The 18,804-nt window shown below is 43.0% G+C and overlaps 1 protein-coding gene across 6 annotated transcripts in view; it reads right to left on the bottom strand.

The window, feature by feature from the left end:
* Nucleotides 1–8,527: 8,527 nt before the first annotated feature.
* The window catches only part of LOC126999052 (mediator of RNA polymerase II transcription subunit 27-like), a 126,467-nt gene continuing 116,190 nt past the window's right edge, over nt 8,528–18,804 (bottom strand). For all 6 annotated transcript variants that reach the window (XM_050861433.1, XM_050861434.1, XM_050861431.1 and 3 more), the window contains one exon: nt 8,528–8,845. In XM_050861433.1, coding sequence (XP_050717390.1) covers nt 8,711–8,845 — 135 coding nt within the window. In that variant the 3' untranslated portion in view covers nt 8,528–8,710. The remainder of the gene's footprint in view (nt 8,846–18,804) is intronic.

Below are 18,804 nucleotides of genomic sequence, written 5' to 3'. Positions count from 1 at the left end.
CGGGAGCCTTCTAGAGGCCTATGGTCGCCGGGGGAAGCTTCCAGCACAACAATATTTTTCTGTTGACCAGCAGACTTACTATAGTCAAACCATTTCAAAATGTCTGTTGAGGCAGTGGCTTCTGCAGGTCCTTTCCTCCCTTCTGCTTTGCCACACGGTTCCAATTACCTATTTCCTCTGTTTCCTGTCCCCTCTTTCACAAACTGGGCACCTGTAATGCACCCCTACTTGATTTACATTTCTCAGCCCTGAGCATCTCTTTGTGGCACCACTTATCACTTCCTGTGCACAGGGCAGAGTTAGTAACCATTTCTCTTCCACACCAACTACCTTCCTGTATATATGATTTCTCAGTAATTACTTATTTGTTGTGCTGTATTAGCTGTTACGTGCTACATCAAGCTTTAATATCTACCCAAGCTGCAGGTTAATCCAATAAAAAAATTAAAAAAGTGAATGACTAAGTCATGTTATTATTCCCAAGCTCCATTGGCAATGGCGAGTACACATTATATAAATGAAGCATATTACACATTCATTGAACACAATTAAAACTAACTACCCTAATCAAATTAAATCTAACCTAACCTGATCTGACCTAATTAAACTAAATATAAGGTAACCTGGCCTTAATGCCTGCTCCCAAAATTAAATAAATGGAAATAAATATGATATCAATTTACAAAATATACCTGAGGAACAAAAAGAGAAAGAATGACAAGAATTGAATTATGAAACAAGAATTGTTGGCTTCAAGATGACCTCAACTGACTAAGAATGACAATTAAGATCTACGCAATGTGACAGGTCAGAATTGAGTCTTGAAAATGATTTCTGATGATTAAGGATGACATGATCTACTGAATGACAACAATTGTCTGCTTTGAAAATTACCTCAGCTGAAATAATATTGCATGCATTTAACCTTTTTACATCCCTCTCCAACATCCTATTCCATTCGGTCACAACTGTTACCATAATCCCCTTTTCTCTCTTATATACATCACTCAAGTAGCATGTGCTCAATCATATCGTCACCCCCCCCCTTTCACACCTACATGAATGTCACACCTTGCTTCCCCCCATCAGGCACCCGTGCTTCCACCTGCCTCTCCCTTGTCCATTGCCCTTGCCAGGCCGGCCCCCAGGACTTGCCTCTGCTGAGCACTGTCAAACCTCTTCCTTAGCTCCCTCATCTCACTCCTCAATGCACGTATTATGTATTCCTGAGCCTCTAACTTCCTCTCGTACCCACACACATAGCATACATTGTTCACCTCTTTGCCGCGCCTGACAACTGCCCCACTTCTAAAATCTTGACCGTCGTTATTTCCAGCACGGTAACCTCCTCTCCGGCCAATACTCACTAGTCTTCCCCATCTTAGCTTGGCTATACGGACTTGAGGAAATACTGACTCGCGGTAGTTTTCGTCGCTGGCGCCGTTTTTTTGCAATCACCTTCCTTGATCCTGATTGGCTGTCTTTTTTGTTTCACTGATTTCCATTGGTTGCAATCACATCAGCTGGTGAGCTGCCCGCCCTCTACCGCCTCACTCGTGAACCATAGGGCTGACCCTTAATTAGCACGCCGCGGTGACCGCGCTCGCTGTGGAGGAGGATCCTAGCGGGGAGCAAACTTGCGACACGACCCGTGACTTACAACCGTCTCCGGGGATAAGTTACCGCCACCTTTGAGCATCCAGCGCCAGGACCGCCTTTCGCCCCGACTATTTGGCTTCCTTCCTCAGCGCAGCACACACCACTGCCTCGTCGACTTATACTCTCACCTCTCCCAGGACAGCGTGGTGGCTTTCGTTGACCTCAAGAGTGCCTTTGATGTTGCTAATAGGGACATCATCCTGGATCAGCTCGTTGACTTTGGTATTAAGGGTAATCTCTTAAGGTGGATTAGGGGCTACCTCAGTAACAGGACCTCCCGTGTGTTCTTCAGTGGTGCATACAGTCATTCGAGAAGTTTTCTCCTTGGCACGCCTCAAGGGGGTGTTCTAAGTCCGTTTTTGTTTAATATTTTGATGCATCGGCTACTCACCTCTCTACCTGACATTCCTGGTGTTATGATTACATGTTACGCTGATGATATATGTGTTCATTCCACTTCACCAAGGGATCTTCAGCTGTTTCTTGCCTCCTTCTCCGTGTCCTCCTCTAACTGTGGTATCATATTGTCTCTCCTGATAAGAGCAGGATATTCTCCTGCCGCTCTGCCAGACTTCACCGTTGGAGGGACTGTCACTCCCTTGTGCACCCAGTACTGTTACCTTGGCGCACCTGTCAAGATCTCAACAGTCTTCCCCGCCGGGCGCCAGGCCCATCCTCTCATCCGGGACTTGCTGGATCGCCTCCAGAGACGGCTTCAACCTCTCCAGTGGCTCACTAACAACTCTTCGGGCATCTCCATTCCTGTGGCCAGGACCATATCTATTACTTTCATTCGCTCTGTTGTTGATTACCTCTCCCCTGCCTTGATACAACTTCCCCGAACTACTTTAGAGCCCTTAGAAAAATTTCAGAACAGAGCGATGAGAGTCATTCTTGGGTGTCCCATGTCTTCCAGAATTGTCGAAAGAATTTATTCTAATGTCACTCGCCTCACTGTTAAGTGCCTCCATTTCCCACATCTCTCGCCCCACTACTCGCAGCTGATCAGGATGTCGCTTGGACCCGCGCTCGACCTGTTCCTCCTATATTGCCCGCTGGTCGCGCTCTTATTCGGTCTGTCTCTTCCTTGATGCGCAGTCTTGATTTGGATATTCCTGCTGCTGACGTGCCCCCAGGCCCGCCCCCGTGGTTGTTGCCAACGCCAAAGGTAAGCCTGACTCCTGCATCCAAGGCTGACCCGCCTCCCTTACAGCTGCAGTTGGCCCTGGAACACGTAGCAACAGTGACGTCCTCCATCACAGCTCCACACTGCCTCTACACTGACGGGTCACTGCAACCGGACGGTGCAGCTGGTTGCGCAATCTTCTCGCCTGATTTGGAGCCTCCTCCTGGGGGTTGGGTTGGCCGTCGCCTCCGTGACCACTCCAGCTCCACATTGTGTGAGCTATATGCCATATTAGATGCCGTCAGCCTCGTTTGTCAAAGGGGAGTAAATGCTGCCATTATTTGTGAGCCTAAGCCTGCCCTTCAGTCCCTGTCTGCTGTTCAGCCCACCCACCCTCAAGTCGTTCAACAGATCTTGTCCTTTCTATCTTAAATGAATGATCGTCAGTTGTGTGTCAAATTTTTATGGGTGCCATCTCATGTGGGTCTATATCACAGTGCCACAGCTGACCGCCTAGCGAAGGAAGCCTGCCGTCTGCCTCCATGTGGTGATGGACGCCCCCTCTCCCTGCCCTGTCATCTCTCCAGAGTCCGCTCCGCCGCCTTCCTTCCTGCACGGCGTCGTAGGGATGCAGAGAGGCCTCACAGCGTCACCATCAACCACTACGACTCTGTCTGCCGCCTCAAATACTCCTACCGACGCCGGGGCCTCATGGTTCGGAGACATAATGTTATCTCCGCACGTCTGCGGCTGGGCTACCGTCCACTGTGGCAGGTCGCCGGGGTGGAGGGGGAACCTGTATTTACGGAATGTCGCCTGTGCCGCTCACCGATGTCGAACACCATTGAACATTACTGCCTGGCCTGCCCCACTGTTCGTGGTTTGCTACCCCAGGGACAGCCGTTGGATGCTGTTTGCCGCCACCTCCTGAACCACGACTTCCTTGACGCAATCCTGGTGCGCCACCCTCGTTTTGGTGGATTCTCCTAATGTTATGTGCCCTATGTGGCACTAGTCCCTCTAAATTTTTCTGACTTATCTGTATATTACATCAACTTGCTTCCTGTTTTAGTGTGTGTGTGTGTGTGTCCATTGTCTATAGTTAAACCTGATGCATTTGCTAAAAAAAATTTTGTCTGACGCTATTGCGCAATAAATTTATCAAACAACCTTTGGATTGGTCTTCGCTTCCCTGGCAATTCTGATCTCATAATTACGTTTTGCCATACGTGTGTTCTTCTTTACTGCTCTAGCTAAATCGTTGTAACTATCCCTTAGGTGAGTTTCCCCCCTTTTAATTCTAACATATAGTCCTCTTTTCCTTCCTATTTCAGTTTTTAGCTTGTCTGTCATCCATTGCAGGTAATTACCTGTTGACCTGACTTCCCTGTGAGGTATAAACTGTTTCTGTCCTAGTTTAATATCCCTGACTAGACTATTGCACTCACCCTCCAAGCTACTGATCTGACTAGTGACCTCATTAGAGATTAACGCCCCTCCCTGCTCTGGGTCCTGACCTACTTCTGATCTCACTCCCCTAAGCCTCGGCAGCTGCTTTCTTAACCCCTCGTAGTCTGCCTTCCTGAAGTCAGGTATTAATGTGTTGTTACTGCTGACTCTATCCTCCCATTTAATATTAAATCTAATTTCCTTATGATCACTGTTACCTAATGAATCCCCAACCTCAATGTTGCTTATTATGTCCTCTATTAGTTAACAACAAATCCAAAATATTTTCTTCCCTCGTTTGTGTTCTAATTAACTGCTTAAGGAAACTATCCTGTATCACATCTAACAAATCCTGTGCCTCTTGGTCTCCGGATAATGTATCCCACTCTATGTTCCTATAATTGAAATCCCCAATTACACGCACATTCCTATATCTTGACGCCCTACTAATTTCTTGTAAAAGGGGTTGGCTACTGTCCCTGGTAAGGTTGGGCAGTCTGTAAAGTACTCCGATGACAAGCTTCTCCTTCCTACCTATTGTTTCTAGGGATTCTGTATTGCTATCTTCCTTGATTGAGTTGTTAATGACACACTTAAGATTGTCCCTGACGAAAAGTGCGACCCCACCCCTCTTCCTGCCTATTCAATCTTGGTGGAATAACTTATACCCTTCAATCTCTAATTCTGGGAGAAAGTGTCTGTCTGCAGTGTTTATCCATGACTCTGTGATCGCTATCATATCAAATTTCTCTACGCACGCCTTTCCACTCAAATCTATCTTGTTCCTAATACTTCTACTGTTTGTATAGTACACATTTAGACCTACCCCTTGCCTTACCCTGCAGCCGCTATTATTATTACTACATTTAATGCTCCCACTTGGTATTGCCACCTTAGGCCCCTTCATACTTACCCTAAAAAACCCTGCAGGGCCCCCAATCCACGTTCAAGGGCATCAGACAAGATCTGTACCCCCTCCCATGAAAGGTGAACCCCGTCCCTCTGGTATAGGTGGCTCTTGCCAAAGAAACTGTCCCAGGCGTCGACAAATGTCCATCCATTGGCTTTGCAATAATCTGCCAACCTGCAGTTTAATGCAATAGCCCTGGACAGCCAAATGGCACCAACCCGCTGCCTTGACAGAACCCCACACACCACAGGAACCCCGCCTTTGGACGTAACTCTTCAAAGAGCCTCCATGTAGCGACACAGAAGCTGCTCACTACCTAACCTGCTTATGTCATTCCTTCCCACGCTCAGGCAGACGATGGGTTTGACTCCCTCGCCTGACATGCACGACTCTACCCTGTCGCTGACATCCCTAATCCCTGCCCCAGGAAAACACACCCTGGTCCTACGTGTCCTATCTTTAGCACAGAAGGCCCTATCTAACAACCTGACCTGGCTATCCCCAACAACCAAAATGTTACCTCTGGGCAGGGATTTGTCATCTGCCCTCCTCTCCTTCACTCCCTCCCTCAGCTCAGAGAGACCCTGGAAGGAGTTGCCATGGCTCTTGACTACCTGCCAGCCCCCATCTTGTGACAGTGTACTATGTACATCGCCTGTCTGAGGACCTGATAAACGAAGGACTCGATGTTCCTTCCTCATGGCCTCCACAGTCCTCTCCAACTCTTCAATTCTCTCCAAGAGAGAATTTACTAACTCAACTGTACCCCCACCGGCCCTGCCTCCTCCCCTCACTGCACCACTGTAACATCCCACCAGACATGGTCAACCCAAGAGCTAGCCCGAGCACGTCCTATCACCTTGAGGACCTGAGGTGATTAGTTTGCCATAGTGATTAGTTTACCACAGTGATTAGTTTGCCATAGTGATTAGTTAGCCCCAGTGATTAGTTTGCCCCCCAGTGATTAGTTTACCACAGTGATTAGTTTACCATAATGATTGGTATGCTAGTGTAACGGTCCGAATGTGAGTGAACGAGAATGTGAGTAAGTCAGTGAGTAACAGAGTGAGTAAGTGTAAGCGAGTGCATGAATGAACGAGAGAATGTGAGTAAGTTGGTGAGTGACAGAGTGAGTAAGTGTGAGCGAGTGGGAGCGTGAATGAGTGAAAGAGCAAATGGGTGGCTGAGGAATGTAAGTGCGTAAAAGGTTATGAGAAGATAACACGGCGAGCGAATGAGTGAATATATGAACGAGAGTTACTGAAATCCCTCATCTCAAAGCCTCGAACCCCTCCAAGAAACCAATAACTAGTTAGTTAGATAGGTAGGGGTTTGATTGTAAAAGAATGTTCCGGAAGGGAGAGAGAGTCAGTAATGCGGGGTTAAAAGATCACGTGATGGAGGGGAGAAGCTGATGAGTAAGCGAGGAGGAGGAGGGAAGAGCAGGAGAACGGCACAAGCTTGGGAGACGTGAGGAGACGAACACCCCTACAGCAAGGAGCGGCAGCGAGAAAACACAGAGAAGCGGGCTGGTCAGAGAGGTGTCCATCTCTCCACTCAGCCCCCGACCCACACACCACCCACGGCCTGCTGTGTGAGGCGGGCTAGTCAGGACACGAGCAGCAGGATGCAAGAAAGGCAGCGAGTTGGAGTTGAGTGAGAGAGGTGTCCATCTCTCCACTCAGCCCACCCCGAAAAACCATCCACGGCCTGCTGTGTGAGACGGACTACAGGATGGGAACTTGTATGGCGGGGTAACCTGCCCCTCGACTGCCCTGGTGGCCGATATACCACTGCCCCAAGCTGCTCCCTACATCACGGCTAAATAGTTGTACTATATGCTGATATGAGTGAAATTAGTGTGGGATGGAAGGAAAATAGTGATCTGGGGGCCGACATTTAGTATGTAGTATTCCATGCGGGCTCAATGCCAGAGATGCGAGTCCTAACGCTTATCTCGCATGGGATCTTTTGCGCGTTTATATAGCCCTAATTATGATTATTGTTGTATGGTATATATGATAGTGATATGTGATTGTGATTATGTATTTGATTGATTCACATGCTGACAGTGAAAAAAAAAAAAAAAAAAAAAAAAAATCCTCTTCCTAATTTCTTAGGTGACTTTTTTATGTCAAAAATTATAGAAAACAGGGAAAACTTATGCCCAAATTACTTTGTGACCTTTTTAATGTTAAAAATTACAAAGCAGGAACCTTTGCTCCATTTTTTTCTGGGGGGGGGACTTAAAATTCATAAACTTGAATATTATAAAACTGATATGCAAGAATATAATATAATATAAATAGATAAATAAATAAAAAATAACAGATAAAATTAATAATATATAAGTAAATAATAATTTAATTAAATGGACTCAGACATATAATTAAAGGCACTCAAGACATTTAATAAAAAGTGATTCAGTCAATAAATTATAGGCACTTTTAGATGAACTCAGACATTTATTGAAAGGGACTCATGACATTTAATTATAAGTATTCAGACATTAAATTAATGGAGCTCATTAGTTTCATTAAAGGTACCAAGGCAGTAGTCTCCAGGCCCACCAGTAGCTCCCCTGTTTCACATATCTCCCTACTGAAGCAGGGACAGAGAGCATCTATCCCAACTCATGCTGAGCGGTAAGACACCACCGTCCACCACATGCTCCACTACATCCCCATGCGGCAGACCTGCAAGCACTGTAGTAAGAAGGGTTCAGGTGGATATGCGACCTGCCAGGTCGTTGTGGATTAATGGAGCAAACTTTGCTGCACTGTGGTTAGTGCTGATATAATTAAAAGTCACAAATGAGCAACCTACATCTTGCCAGCATAATGTAGGTGAAGAACTGGCTCATAGGAGCTGCTTATGGGCCAAATGGCCTCCGACATACTCCATACATATTACTGTGTCCTTGTGTAAGGAATTGTAAAATAAATACTCACAGAAGAATTCCCTGTGGAAATTAAGAGAACAGCAGAAATAGATTGTTTGGTGAAGAAATTTTAGTTGACATTATAGTGAAAAGCCCATATATGGAATGTAATTTGGAAAGTAGATACATGTTGTTTCCACAGGAACAATAGATTGGTCTGAACGAAAGACTGAAATGGTAGCACAGTGAAAAGGATGTGCTAGAGAAAGATTACTTTAGGAATAAAAAATTTATGTGGATCACTATCAAGATTTTATATATTCATGCAACAAATTATAATATCCCAATGAAACACCGAAGTGATAAAGACTCAAACTCAGTAAAGAAAGCAGGAATGCCAATAATACAATGTGTGGAACAGTAACTGATCAAAGAGCCTTGCATTTCAAGGCTCGAGTGCAATATATGATAGAATAAAAAAACGGTTAAAATGAGTAGTATATAATGTATGATGTATGTATTTAAGTTCTATACAAGTCGATGAGAAACTTACTGGTATTTCAAAATATACAAAGCAATTTAAAGGACAAACTTAATTTCTTTAATTGGATCCTAGCAATTATCATTTAGCTATTTTCTCTCATCAGATGATGGGTACTGCAGTAGAACTTTTCATAAAAAAGCCTCAAGGCTTGCATTCCTCATGAAAGGGATCCAGAGTCCGAAACTCCCTCCATGTTGGGGGCATATGGTTGTGCAGATGATAGCTGCATTTTTTGCAGACATCAGTGAACAGTGAGACAAAACTATGCAGCCAAGTCTGGAAAATAAAAATGCTATATAAACATAATGTGAGTGTACAGAAGAATAAGCAAGGAAAGGATATAACCAGAGGTGGGCGTGGTACTGAAAAATCAGTAGATTTTGCAGTAGTGTGGTAGTGCAGTACTTTTTTTGTGATGCGGTACTACCGCACTAAGTACCGCACTTGCCCACCTCTGGATATAACGTATCCATTGTTTTTGCATTAAATATGCAGTACACCATTAAATTCTATTTAATTTTGTCAAAGCAATCTGGAACATATATCATAAGAATAGGGTGAGCTGGGGAGGGATCGTACATTTTATTTTCAAATAATCGTATAAAAAGAGTGAATTACATAAATTTGAAGTGATTACTATAAAACATAATCATTTGGCTATATTGTATGTGAGGCACAGTTTTGGCATCACAATATTAGTGGGTGAAAATGATGTAAGAAAAAAATAAATAAAAGTGTACGGACCGTCCACAGTTGTGGTCGATCCGTACAGGCATATAGGTCCCCCCCCCAAAAAGCAATTAAGTAAATTACCAATTTGCCACCACATTTCATTATATGAGCCCAAATGATGATTTTAAAGTGATGGGCAACATAAATAGATATGTACAAAACACTGTATGTTGAAATACAAAGTGAGAGGTTATTTATTCTTTTATTATCCTAAAAGCACAAAAATGTTCAGTATCAAATGGTTTGAATCACATTATATCATCCTACTCACCACAAAGCTTAAACCTAATAAAAGGAGTGATCATGTTAATCCTTACAGGATGATAAAGTAATGTAGGTTGATATTCAATATATGGAAGATTTATTTTAAGTTACTGAAGATCATTAAAATTAAATTTAACAATATTTTATGCTATTGAAAGGCTTTGCTACAGCACAAAGAGTTACCATAGGGTATCCTTCACTGTTCTTGATCTGGAATTGAACACAAAAAGCTCACAATGAAAACACTATGAAGATTGGCAGCAGAATCTTTAAATTGCCTATGAGATAGGTTGCAGTATCATAGATTACTTTGGTGTATCATATTTGCCCTTTTTCTAAACAAGTAGCCTACAACACACAAACAACATAAAAATGTTTGTGGACGTTCCGTATGTTTAAAATCCGAGCTGTACGATATGTCCATAGCATGCCATTTAAATATAAACAACCACCACCGCATTTCCCTATGGGAGGACTTCACTTCATCTTTGTCATATCATCACATATAGACATATCTTGGTATCCAGTACCTTACCATTGCACTCCTGGGATATTTGTGAGCACCAGAAGCCATAAATTAGTGGCAAAATATTACATCAGACATGCACAAAATTAAAAAACAAACCTTGTAAGTACAGCGTGTGGAATAGGGCGGAAATGGCGGGTGTCAGCTGTGCACCTCTGTTTTCTTACTCAGCTGATTAGTCACTAATTTCCCTAATTTCATAAATAAGCTCCCGGGACCGTTTGTACATTACATCTACATGTACGATCCCTCCCCAACTCATCCTACCATGTGAATGTACAACAATGAGAATAAAAAGAGCATAATGAGTCCTATGATTTTCTGAGTACAGTTTAGGCTGCTGAAAATGCGATAAAAACCTCTTTGACACAGTGCAAAGCATTCCTACATTTCTCTATCCACTGATTCTTACACTACTTTCTATTGCCATTGGCAAATAATTTTATCTTGTCCTCATGGATGATGTTTTCTGCAGTATCTTTTTAAATAAAAAGCTGACAAATGGTTTACTACATAAGTTTTGTTATGTTCCCAATCTTTACATTATTTGTGTACAGAACTAATAAACATACATCAGTTTCTCAGGAAAGATTAGAAAACAAATTATATATAGTGTGCTCTCTTTGATTTCACATGCGATTGGTAAAAAATAAATGTTCATAAAGTGTTAAGTGAATAATTAGTGGGAAAAAATACTATTGGCTCAAAGTTGGCAGATCTGGACAGACTTTACCTCAATTCTGTACTTTTGTTTTATATTTTTCTTGGCATAACTGTCATTATCAGGGTGCTCTAGCAGTCCATCACTACTGATTTTCCCTTCAGCATCTGAGCCTATTATTATAAAATCTGGAGATTCAGCAAGAAGTGGAATTCAGACAAAGTATTTGACTGACTGTGATAGAAGAAACAAGGATGAGTGAAAGTTTTAACAAGCATGATGGAAAAGCTGACCATTAGGTTGCAATGAATTAGGCTGACTTTGATTATTTAAACCCCTTTAACACGAGGATGCGTATACTGCGTCCTTGCGTGCCCCGTACCATATCCGAGGATGCGCATACTGCGTCCTGGCTTGCTGTAACCAATATACGAGTTTTTTTATCTTTATATTTATGCTTACATCTCAAAATTATCAACTGATTTATGCTTCTTTATGTGCATCATTTAATTCTGCATGTTTTTGCATATAATACATGATGATTATGTTGAGTTTATGGCTGAAAACTTGTTATATTCAATAGTAACATTTGAAATTTGGCGTGCGCGGTGATCCTGGATACGGCACGGGGCATTGTTTTGGCCCGGCCGTAGTGAGTTTCTTTATGTGCACCATTTAATTCTGCATGTTTTCATATATAATACATGATGATTGTGTTGAGTTTATGGCTGAAAGCTTGTTATATTCAATAGCGACATTTGAAATTTGGCGTGCGCGGCGATCCTGGATATGGCGCGGGGCGCTGTTTTGGCCCGGCCGTAGTGAGTTTCTTTATGTGCACCATTTAATTCTGCATGTTTTCATATATTATGTTTTAGGGTAGGCGGTGGCTGAACTGGTAGCGTACTGGACCCACATTCACCGCGTGATGGACGACGCGGGTTCGAATTCCCACGCTACCACTCGGATTTTTCAGTCACCGCCGAGTGGCTTAAAACTACCCACATGCTGTCCTGAAGACCACCCATCAACCCGGACTCTAGAGGAAGTTGTCCAAGCGAATCAGGAACGAGTTCCGGGGGGCAGCATGAGCCAATGCAAGATGGCGCCACTATAAACACTCGCCTGCGCCAGAACGGGCTGGGCCAACCATCAGGCCCCACCTGGAAGAAGCCTTGGGCCGACCATCAGGCCCCACCAGGAAGATGCCTACCGGCGTAAAAGGCAACGACGTAAAAAAAAATATATATATATATATATATATATATATATATATATATATATATATATATATATATATATATATATATATATATATAATACATGATGACTGTGTTGAGTTTATGGCTGAAAGCTTGTTATATTCAATAGCGCCATTTGAAAGTTGGTGCGCGCGGCGATCTCGGATACGGCGCGGGGCGCTGTTTTGGCCCGGCCGTAGTGAAGGGGTTAGTTTGATAATTGCTTTTCTTGCTTGAAAATAATGAAGACTGGAGACTTTGCAGTAATGGGCAGTTTTGTCTGTATTGCATAGTAGCTGCCGGATATTGCCATGGATTATCATCGTTCATCTCCTTATTCTCCATGGCCTTTTAAACTGCTCCTACATAAGTGTGCATGAAAAACATAACAATGGACTCTCTTACTAAACAAAAATGCAACAAATGCATGTATCTCAGTGCATCTCTGGATAGAAAAAATGAGTTGCATTACACCTATCTCAGTACTGTCAAAACTTGAGGTGATATTTAACCCCTACAGTCCGGACGGGTTTGACACCAGCCGTGCACGCCGTACGGGCCTTTTTTGCTGAAAATCACATGTTTCCCACTACAAATTATATGAAAACTACTGAAGGAAAAAAAAAAAAAAAATAGAAAAGGTCATAGTTTACTTCAATCCTTCTCCTGCATTGTGCAGGAACAACTAGTTTCCTAGGCATCTTTGTTTTGTCACAGTGATGTGATGAAATAAAGTATTTTTCACAGCCTGCGTGGGAGACCCAGGCAACCCTTGTTCCATTGCCTACGCACGGTCTTGTCTTTAGCTCAGCATCAGCTATATGCAGTACACTGATTGTCATAAACCATTTTATTCTGATAATTATGATTACTACTACTGATTATGTAGACAGTAATAACATGTCACTATAAAAAATATAAAAAAATAAAAAAAAATCATCTCGCTCGTATTTTTCTTGGCAGAGGCTAAGGCTATGATGCAAACATTCGAACGAGGCGGACTCAATATTTCCGTATAGACACCACATGTAAGGTTCAATATACTCCCATTTGGTGCATTATAGACCTAGACAATCACAGATTGCCCAAGAGCTCAAAATCACGCTGAAATCTCCATGACATACCAGTACGTCGCCCGGACACCTAACCCACTGCGCTCATGACGTTCCAGTATGTCACCCATCCGTTAGGGGTTAAAAACTGTACTCATTTACCAGTAGTTTCACCTAATATGCAAAATATGGATGACAGAAACTTTTTCATTAAAGAATTTTATTAGGTTCCATGGAAACTTATGTTATACAGGGTATATGGTTTGATGTCCATCATTTTAGGAGGAGTAGCAGTATCATATCCAATGGGGTCTTTTGAGTGATGTAACTGCTGCTGACAAAATGCTCCAAACAGAGGGAAAAGTTTTCACACCAACATTTAGCACATTAATATTTGTCTGCAGTTCCATATGACACCTTGAAAATTTTGGGAAGACCTTTCCTCGAAAAGTAATCAAATCTTACTCCACTTGCTCATGGAGACCTCGCAAACATCCAACATGAAAATCTCATAAAAAGTGTAATTTTAGTGATATCCATGGACCTCAGGGGTGACACTAATTTGAGACAGCACTATCAAGGGATATGCACCATGAACTTCCTTTTTTATCTTTTCTTTCCTGTTTTCTATTCATGGTGATGGCAGCCAGGCAGAGTTGCATTTAGGATAAGGTAATGGGGAAGACCAAATCATTGGGCTGCTATTCTTATGGGATCTTCTTTTATCAGCTTCCCCCTCCCCCCCTCTTACTAGCAGTCTTCTACAGAAGCCCCCTGCTGTTCACGGTTATTTAGTTCCGCGAGATTCCCATGATCCGCGAATCCGCGATCGACGGGACTATAATCAAATAGGGAAAATAGGGTTTTGTTCTACCATCTCGACCTAATAAAAAAATGGATTTCTAAGGCATTTCTAGGCATTGTTATATAGTTTCACATACACATAAATCACAAATTAAATATGGACTGTAATAATTTAACACATGTCCAGGCAAGGGGTAATGTAGGCTCTTTTTTTCTGGATATATCTTGTGTTTAAGCTACTATTTCCGCTCTCCTGGTGATCTTAATTGTCTGATCTGATGGTTAGTAGTGTTATTTAAAGCCCTGACCCGCCCAGTATGCAAGAGTGAGTGCATAAAGGTTCATGGCCTCACTGTCCTCGCCGAGGGCCGCCATCCTGTTTCAAACAAGATGGCGGTCGCGACAGAGCAAAACAAACAAGTTGTTTGTTTTGCTCCAGGTACACCAGTGTTGCCAGATCATCGTACTTAGCACATAGTATATTCTGTTTCCTGACCCATAACTATTGCATAAAACATCCCTAATTAAAACGGTTTTAACAATAACTTTAACTGAATATCGTTATTAGTGAGGGGACAGCATAGCCAAGCTTTAAAGACCCGAAAAGCATCTATGTGTATCATACTTAAGGATTACCGTATTTCGCGGCGTATAACGCGCACCCCAAACTTTAAGACAACAATTTTGGAAGAAAAAGTTCTTAAAATGCTCAGAAATATGAACGGGTTAAAGAACATTGACGATATACAGTTTCCCGAAATTTATATATTTTTGGTGTAATCTGTACTGCTTGAATTGACAAGTATCCTTGAGTAAAGCAATGAAAATGGCGGCTGAGCTGGTGTTGTGAGAAATACATCCCCGTACATCCTGATGATGCACAGCTTCTGATATCATAATAAGCATATTATTCCCACCATCACTCGTAGGTTATGACAGACAACTAAGCAAGACACAATTCACTCGGTTCTGGTAACACAGGGCATGCAGCTGTTTGTTGTATGGATGTGATTGTGTGGTTTTCAAACAATGCAAATGGTGGCCAGGCCGGTGTTGCGCGAAATATCTCCTCGTACATACTGATGATGCACAGCTTCTGATATCATAATTGTAGTGCAGCGACTATGCCTGATGAACAAGCCAACCATAACCCACTTAGCCAGTGGGGTACCTCTTTGGCCGACTCGGTAAGGAGTGGCTCTCCTGTTACGCGGGTCGCGGGTTCAATCCCAGGCAGCTGGCGAATACCCTGATCTTGATTAATTTCTCGTGTGTTTCGATACACACAGAGGACATGTTGGAAAATAAAGGAAACATAAAAATAAGCTCCCGGGGCATGACAGTGGTGGCATAGCGGTGGGCATCCTATCCTGCAGTTCTGTTGAGTTTCCCCGAAGGGATAGCAGGTAGGATGGCCCATGCTCTCCGAGGGTAATAGAAAATGGGAGAGTTGGAGGTATGTCTCTACGATTAAATTTTTGTATAGTAGTTATTTGATCGCCCTGTATTCTATGGTAACATATTATAAGACAGCTATGGACTATGAAGGATCATAAACAATAATAAAGGTAAGTTTGCAGTTGTTATTGGATAAGATGAAAAACGGACCCTTAAAAACACCCCAAAGAAGAAAATAAATCATTAAAAATTTGTACATTCAGTGTATAACGCGCAGGGCTAAACTTTCAGGCATTTTTTATGTGAAAAAGGTGCGCGCTATATCCCGCAAAATACGGTATTTTGCTTTCTTTAACATTGTAATGTTCATTTGGGAGGGAAAGAGATGTAAAGTTATTCCAGTTTTATTAATTACGTTTTCTATGTCCCAGATTAATGAGTTTTCACTACGGATAACTGTGGTTCTTAACCACCATGATCCTGTCAGCCAAACGTCAGACCCACGGGGAAATACGTAGTACGAATAGCACTGCGGCCTTCCATGCATGAATATGACACTTAACCCCTTCGCGCCGGATGTTCAAAAAGCCCGCCTGGCTGATATACGGCGTGCTCGGCCGCGCGCTACCGTGCACGGGAAACCTGAGCCGGCATGTATCTGCTTGTCGCCTCCGTATATTATGCTGCTAATTTTCAGTCAACATGTCACGGTCACGTCGAAAGGCAAGGAGTGGTGGTGTTGGCACCTTGGTGTCTGGGAGAGAGAGAGAGATAGAGAGAGAGAGAGAGAGCCAATGAGACTTCCTAATTTTAGACACAAGGCGGGAAGAAGGCGGCGCATACTGTAGCTCATTTTTTGTGATTGGTGGGAACAAGGATGGTGGGAGGAGCAATAGGATTTCAAGGACAGCATACGCCGTCTTTACTTAGTAACCAACACAAAGTACGGGACAACTCAATAGAAGAAGAAACAGAATAGAAATATGACGCCTACGTAGGCGTCATCGTATTGAAAGGGTTAAATCGAATTTTGATGTTCAGAAAGCAAAAATAAGTAGTTTCCTTTAGAAAGAGACAGTCCCGTACATCCAGTCCAAGATCCAGCCCCAGGGAAGGTTTCTTTGTTTACATTGTGCAACATTCGAGCTGGGCGCTACAGACTGCGTATATGCAAGTTTTCATCCACGTTCGGCGGGGGGTGTCATAAATACCCTACCCATGTATAAGCGAATCCTTGAACAGTGAGGCCGTGAACAGCAGGGGGCGTCTGTACCTCTTGAATTCCACTGCAATGTTCCATTTCTTTATTATCTATCAATACTTGCATGCTGACTGATCTTCTGAACTTGTTAACTGCATGCCACCCCCCCTCCCGCAGCCCCGCTGCACACGACTTTCTATTCTTGCTCATCCCTATTCTATCCAAATCCCTTATGCAAGAGTTAACCAACATCTTCATTCTTTTATCCCTTCTGTTGGTAAACAGCCTTCGTTCATCCATATTTTCTCCGGCCTACATCTTGAACTCTTTGAAGAGGAGAGTATTGTTAGGAATTAGGTCAGTTAACCAGGGGATTAGACAAATTAACTATTTCCCTTATGGAACTAGTCTCGGGCCGAGAGTTCAAGCCAACTAAGAGTATCGTCTGAGCTCAAATAAGCCTTGGATGGTACTTACATACTTCGCTCATCGGCTCCCAGACTGAGACAGAATCACCTTATTCACTGCCTGAAGACTAAACACATTTACCATGAAAGGAATAACAATAGTTCAGTGTTTCCTTTCATGAAATAATAAATAATTGCCCTTGCGGAATTATAATTAAAGAGCAAGGATAATTTAACAGATCGAAAGCCACGCCATCTGGCGAGGGAAATTCAAAATTCCTCTTCAGACCCACGTGGTTGGCTTTCGGCCCACTACATCATCTGCTCTCAAGCATTCAACACCTCAGCGCTCGCGGCTCCCACATTAACTCGCGACAGTGCTGATTTATACTTAGTCTCGAGGACTACAGGACTCCTCTAGGATGAACTTCAAGAGACCCTTCTAAAGATAAGTGCCCTCCTACAGTGATTACAAACAGGTATTACTATCAGGCCTGTTAGGATTATCGTTGTAACGCTGGGAGGCGCTTGAAGGGAAAGCCCAGCACTCCTGCTGTATTAGTGGTAAGTGGTTTGTGTTATCTTTGTGGAGTTGTCCTGGAGGAGTTGAGTGTCTTGCGAGAAACATAACTGTTGGGTACGGTAAATTCACTGTATCACAACATATTTTCAAAAGAAGTGCTAATATTTTCAAAAGAAGTGCTAATATTTTCAAAAGAAAGTGAGTAACTACCAGCTGCTCTTTGCTAGATTCAGTTGAATTTAGCAACGAGTACAGCCTTGTTAGTTCATCCCCTGAGGCAGTATAAAGTTAAGATGAAAGTGTTACTGTTTGGTTTTTCTTACGTATACGTGATCTGTCTCGGTTTGGGAGTTGGGATCGCGAGTTGGTTCTAGCAAACGGGTTCAGAGATCGGGTGTTATGAGTAGCTTAATGGTACTTAGACCCTTCCTCCTCAACTACCCTCGGTATCACAGGGGTGTTGTTCACTTGCGAGGACCTGGTTTGGTGAGGTATGTACTACGGGGATGCAGTCTTGGGTGGTTTTAAAATACGCCCTTGAACACCAGCAGTATAGTTGTTTCCCGGATGCCCGAAGCATTATTCAGCTGAATAGCTAGTGGCAATTAAGGCCAACAAGCTGGTCCGGGACTGCCTCCTTGTACAGTTAGGGGTCTTTTTTTTATAATTGCCCTTTTAATTGAAACCACCTCTATTAATCAAACCCTTTCAGATTGTTTATTTCAATATCGAGCTTGCTTCTATATTTGCCACAATGGATTCAAAACTAAACCCTGAGGAAGCAGCCACCCAAGGAGTAGTTAAAGACTCTGTTCCCAAGAGATAATTAAGACCCTGAGAAGGAGCAGGGGAATCTTTAAAAGAAAAATAACACTCTTTCTTAAGCAATTGAAAGAATTAACTCAAACAGATTCCTTGACACCCTCCCTAAGCAAGAGCTTGGCCAATAAAATAGAATTAGAAATGGTACAAGTGAGACACTATGATGACAGAATAAATAAAGTAATAGTGTAGTGCGGCGACGGTCTGATGAACGAGCCTCCCATAACCCACTTAGCCAGTGGGGTACCTCTTTGGCTGACTCGGTAAGGAGTGGCTCTCCCGTCACGCTGGTCGCGGGTTCAATCCCAGGCAGCCAGGGAATACCCTCACTTTGTCTTGATTAATTTCTCGTGTGTTTCGATACACGCAGAGGATGTGTAGGAAAATAGAAAAAGAGAAAATAAAAGCCTAGGGCATTACAGTGGTGGCATAGCGGTGGGCATCCTCTCCTGCAGTTCTGTTGAGTTTCCCCGAAGGGGTAACAGGTAGGATGGCCCATGCTCCGAGGTTGATAGAAAATGGGAATATTGGAGGTATGTCTCAAAGGGACATTGTGGAGTTATGTCTCAAAGGGACATTGTCAACACACAGAAATTAATCTACA

The sequence above is a fragment of the Eriocheir sinensis genome, chromosome 15, assembly GCF_024679095.1.
Source record: "Eriocheir sinensis breed Jianghai 21 chromosome 15, ASM2467909v1, whole genome shotgun sequence".
NCBI lineage: Eukaryota > Metazoa > Arthropoda > Malacostraca > Decapoda > Varunidae > Eriocheir > Eriocheir sinensis.
This window is presented reverse-complemented; position numbering and strand designations above follow the sequence as displayed.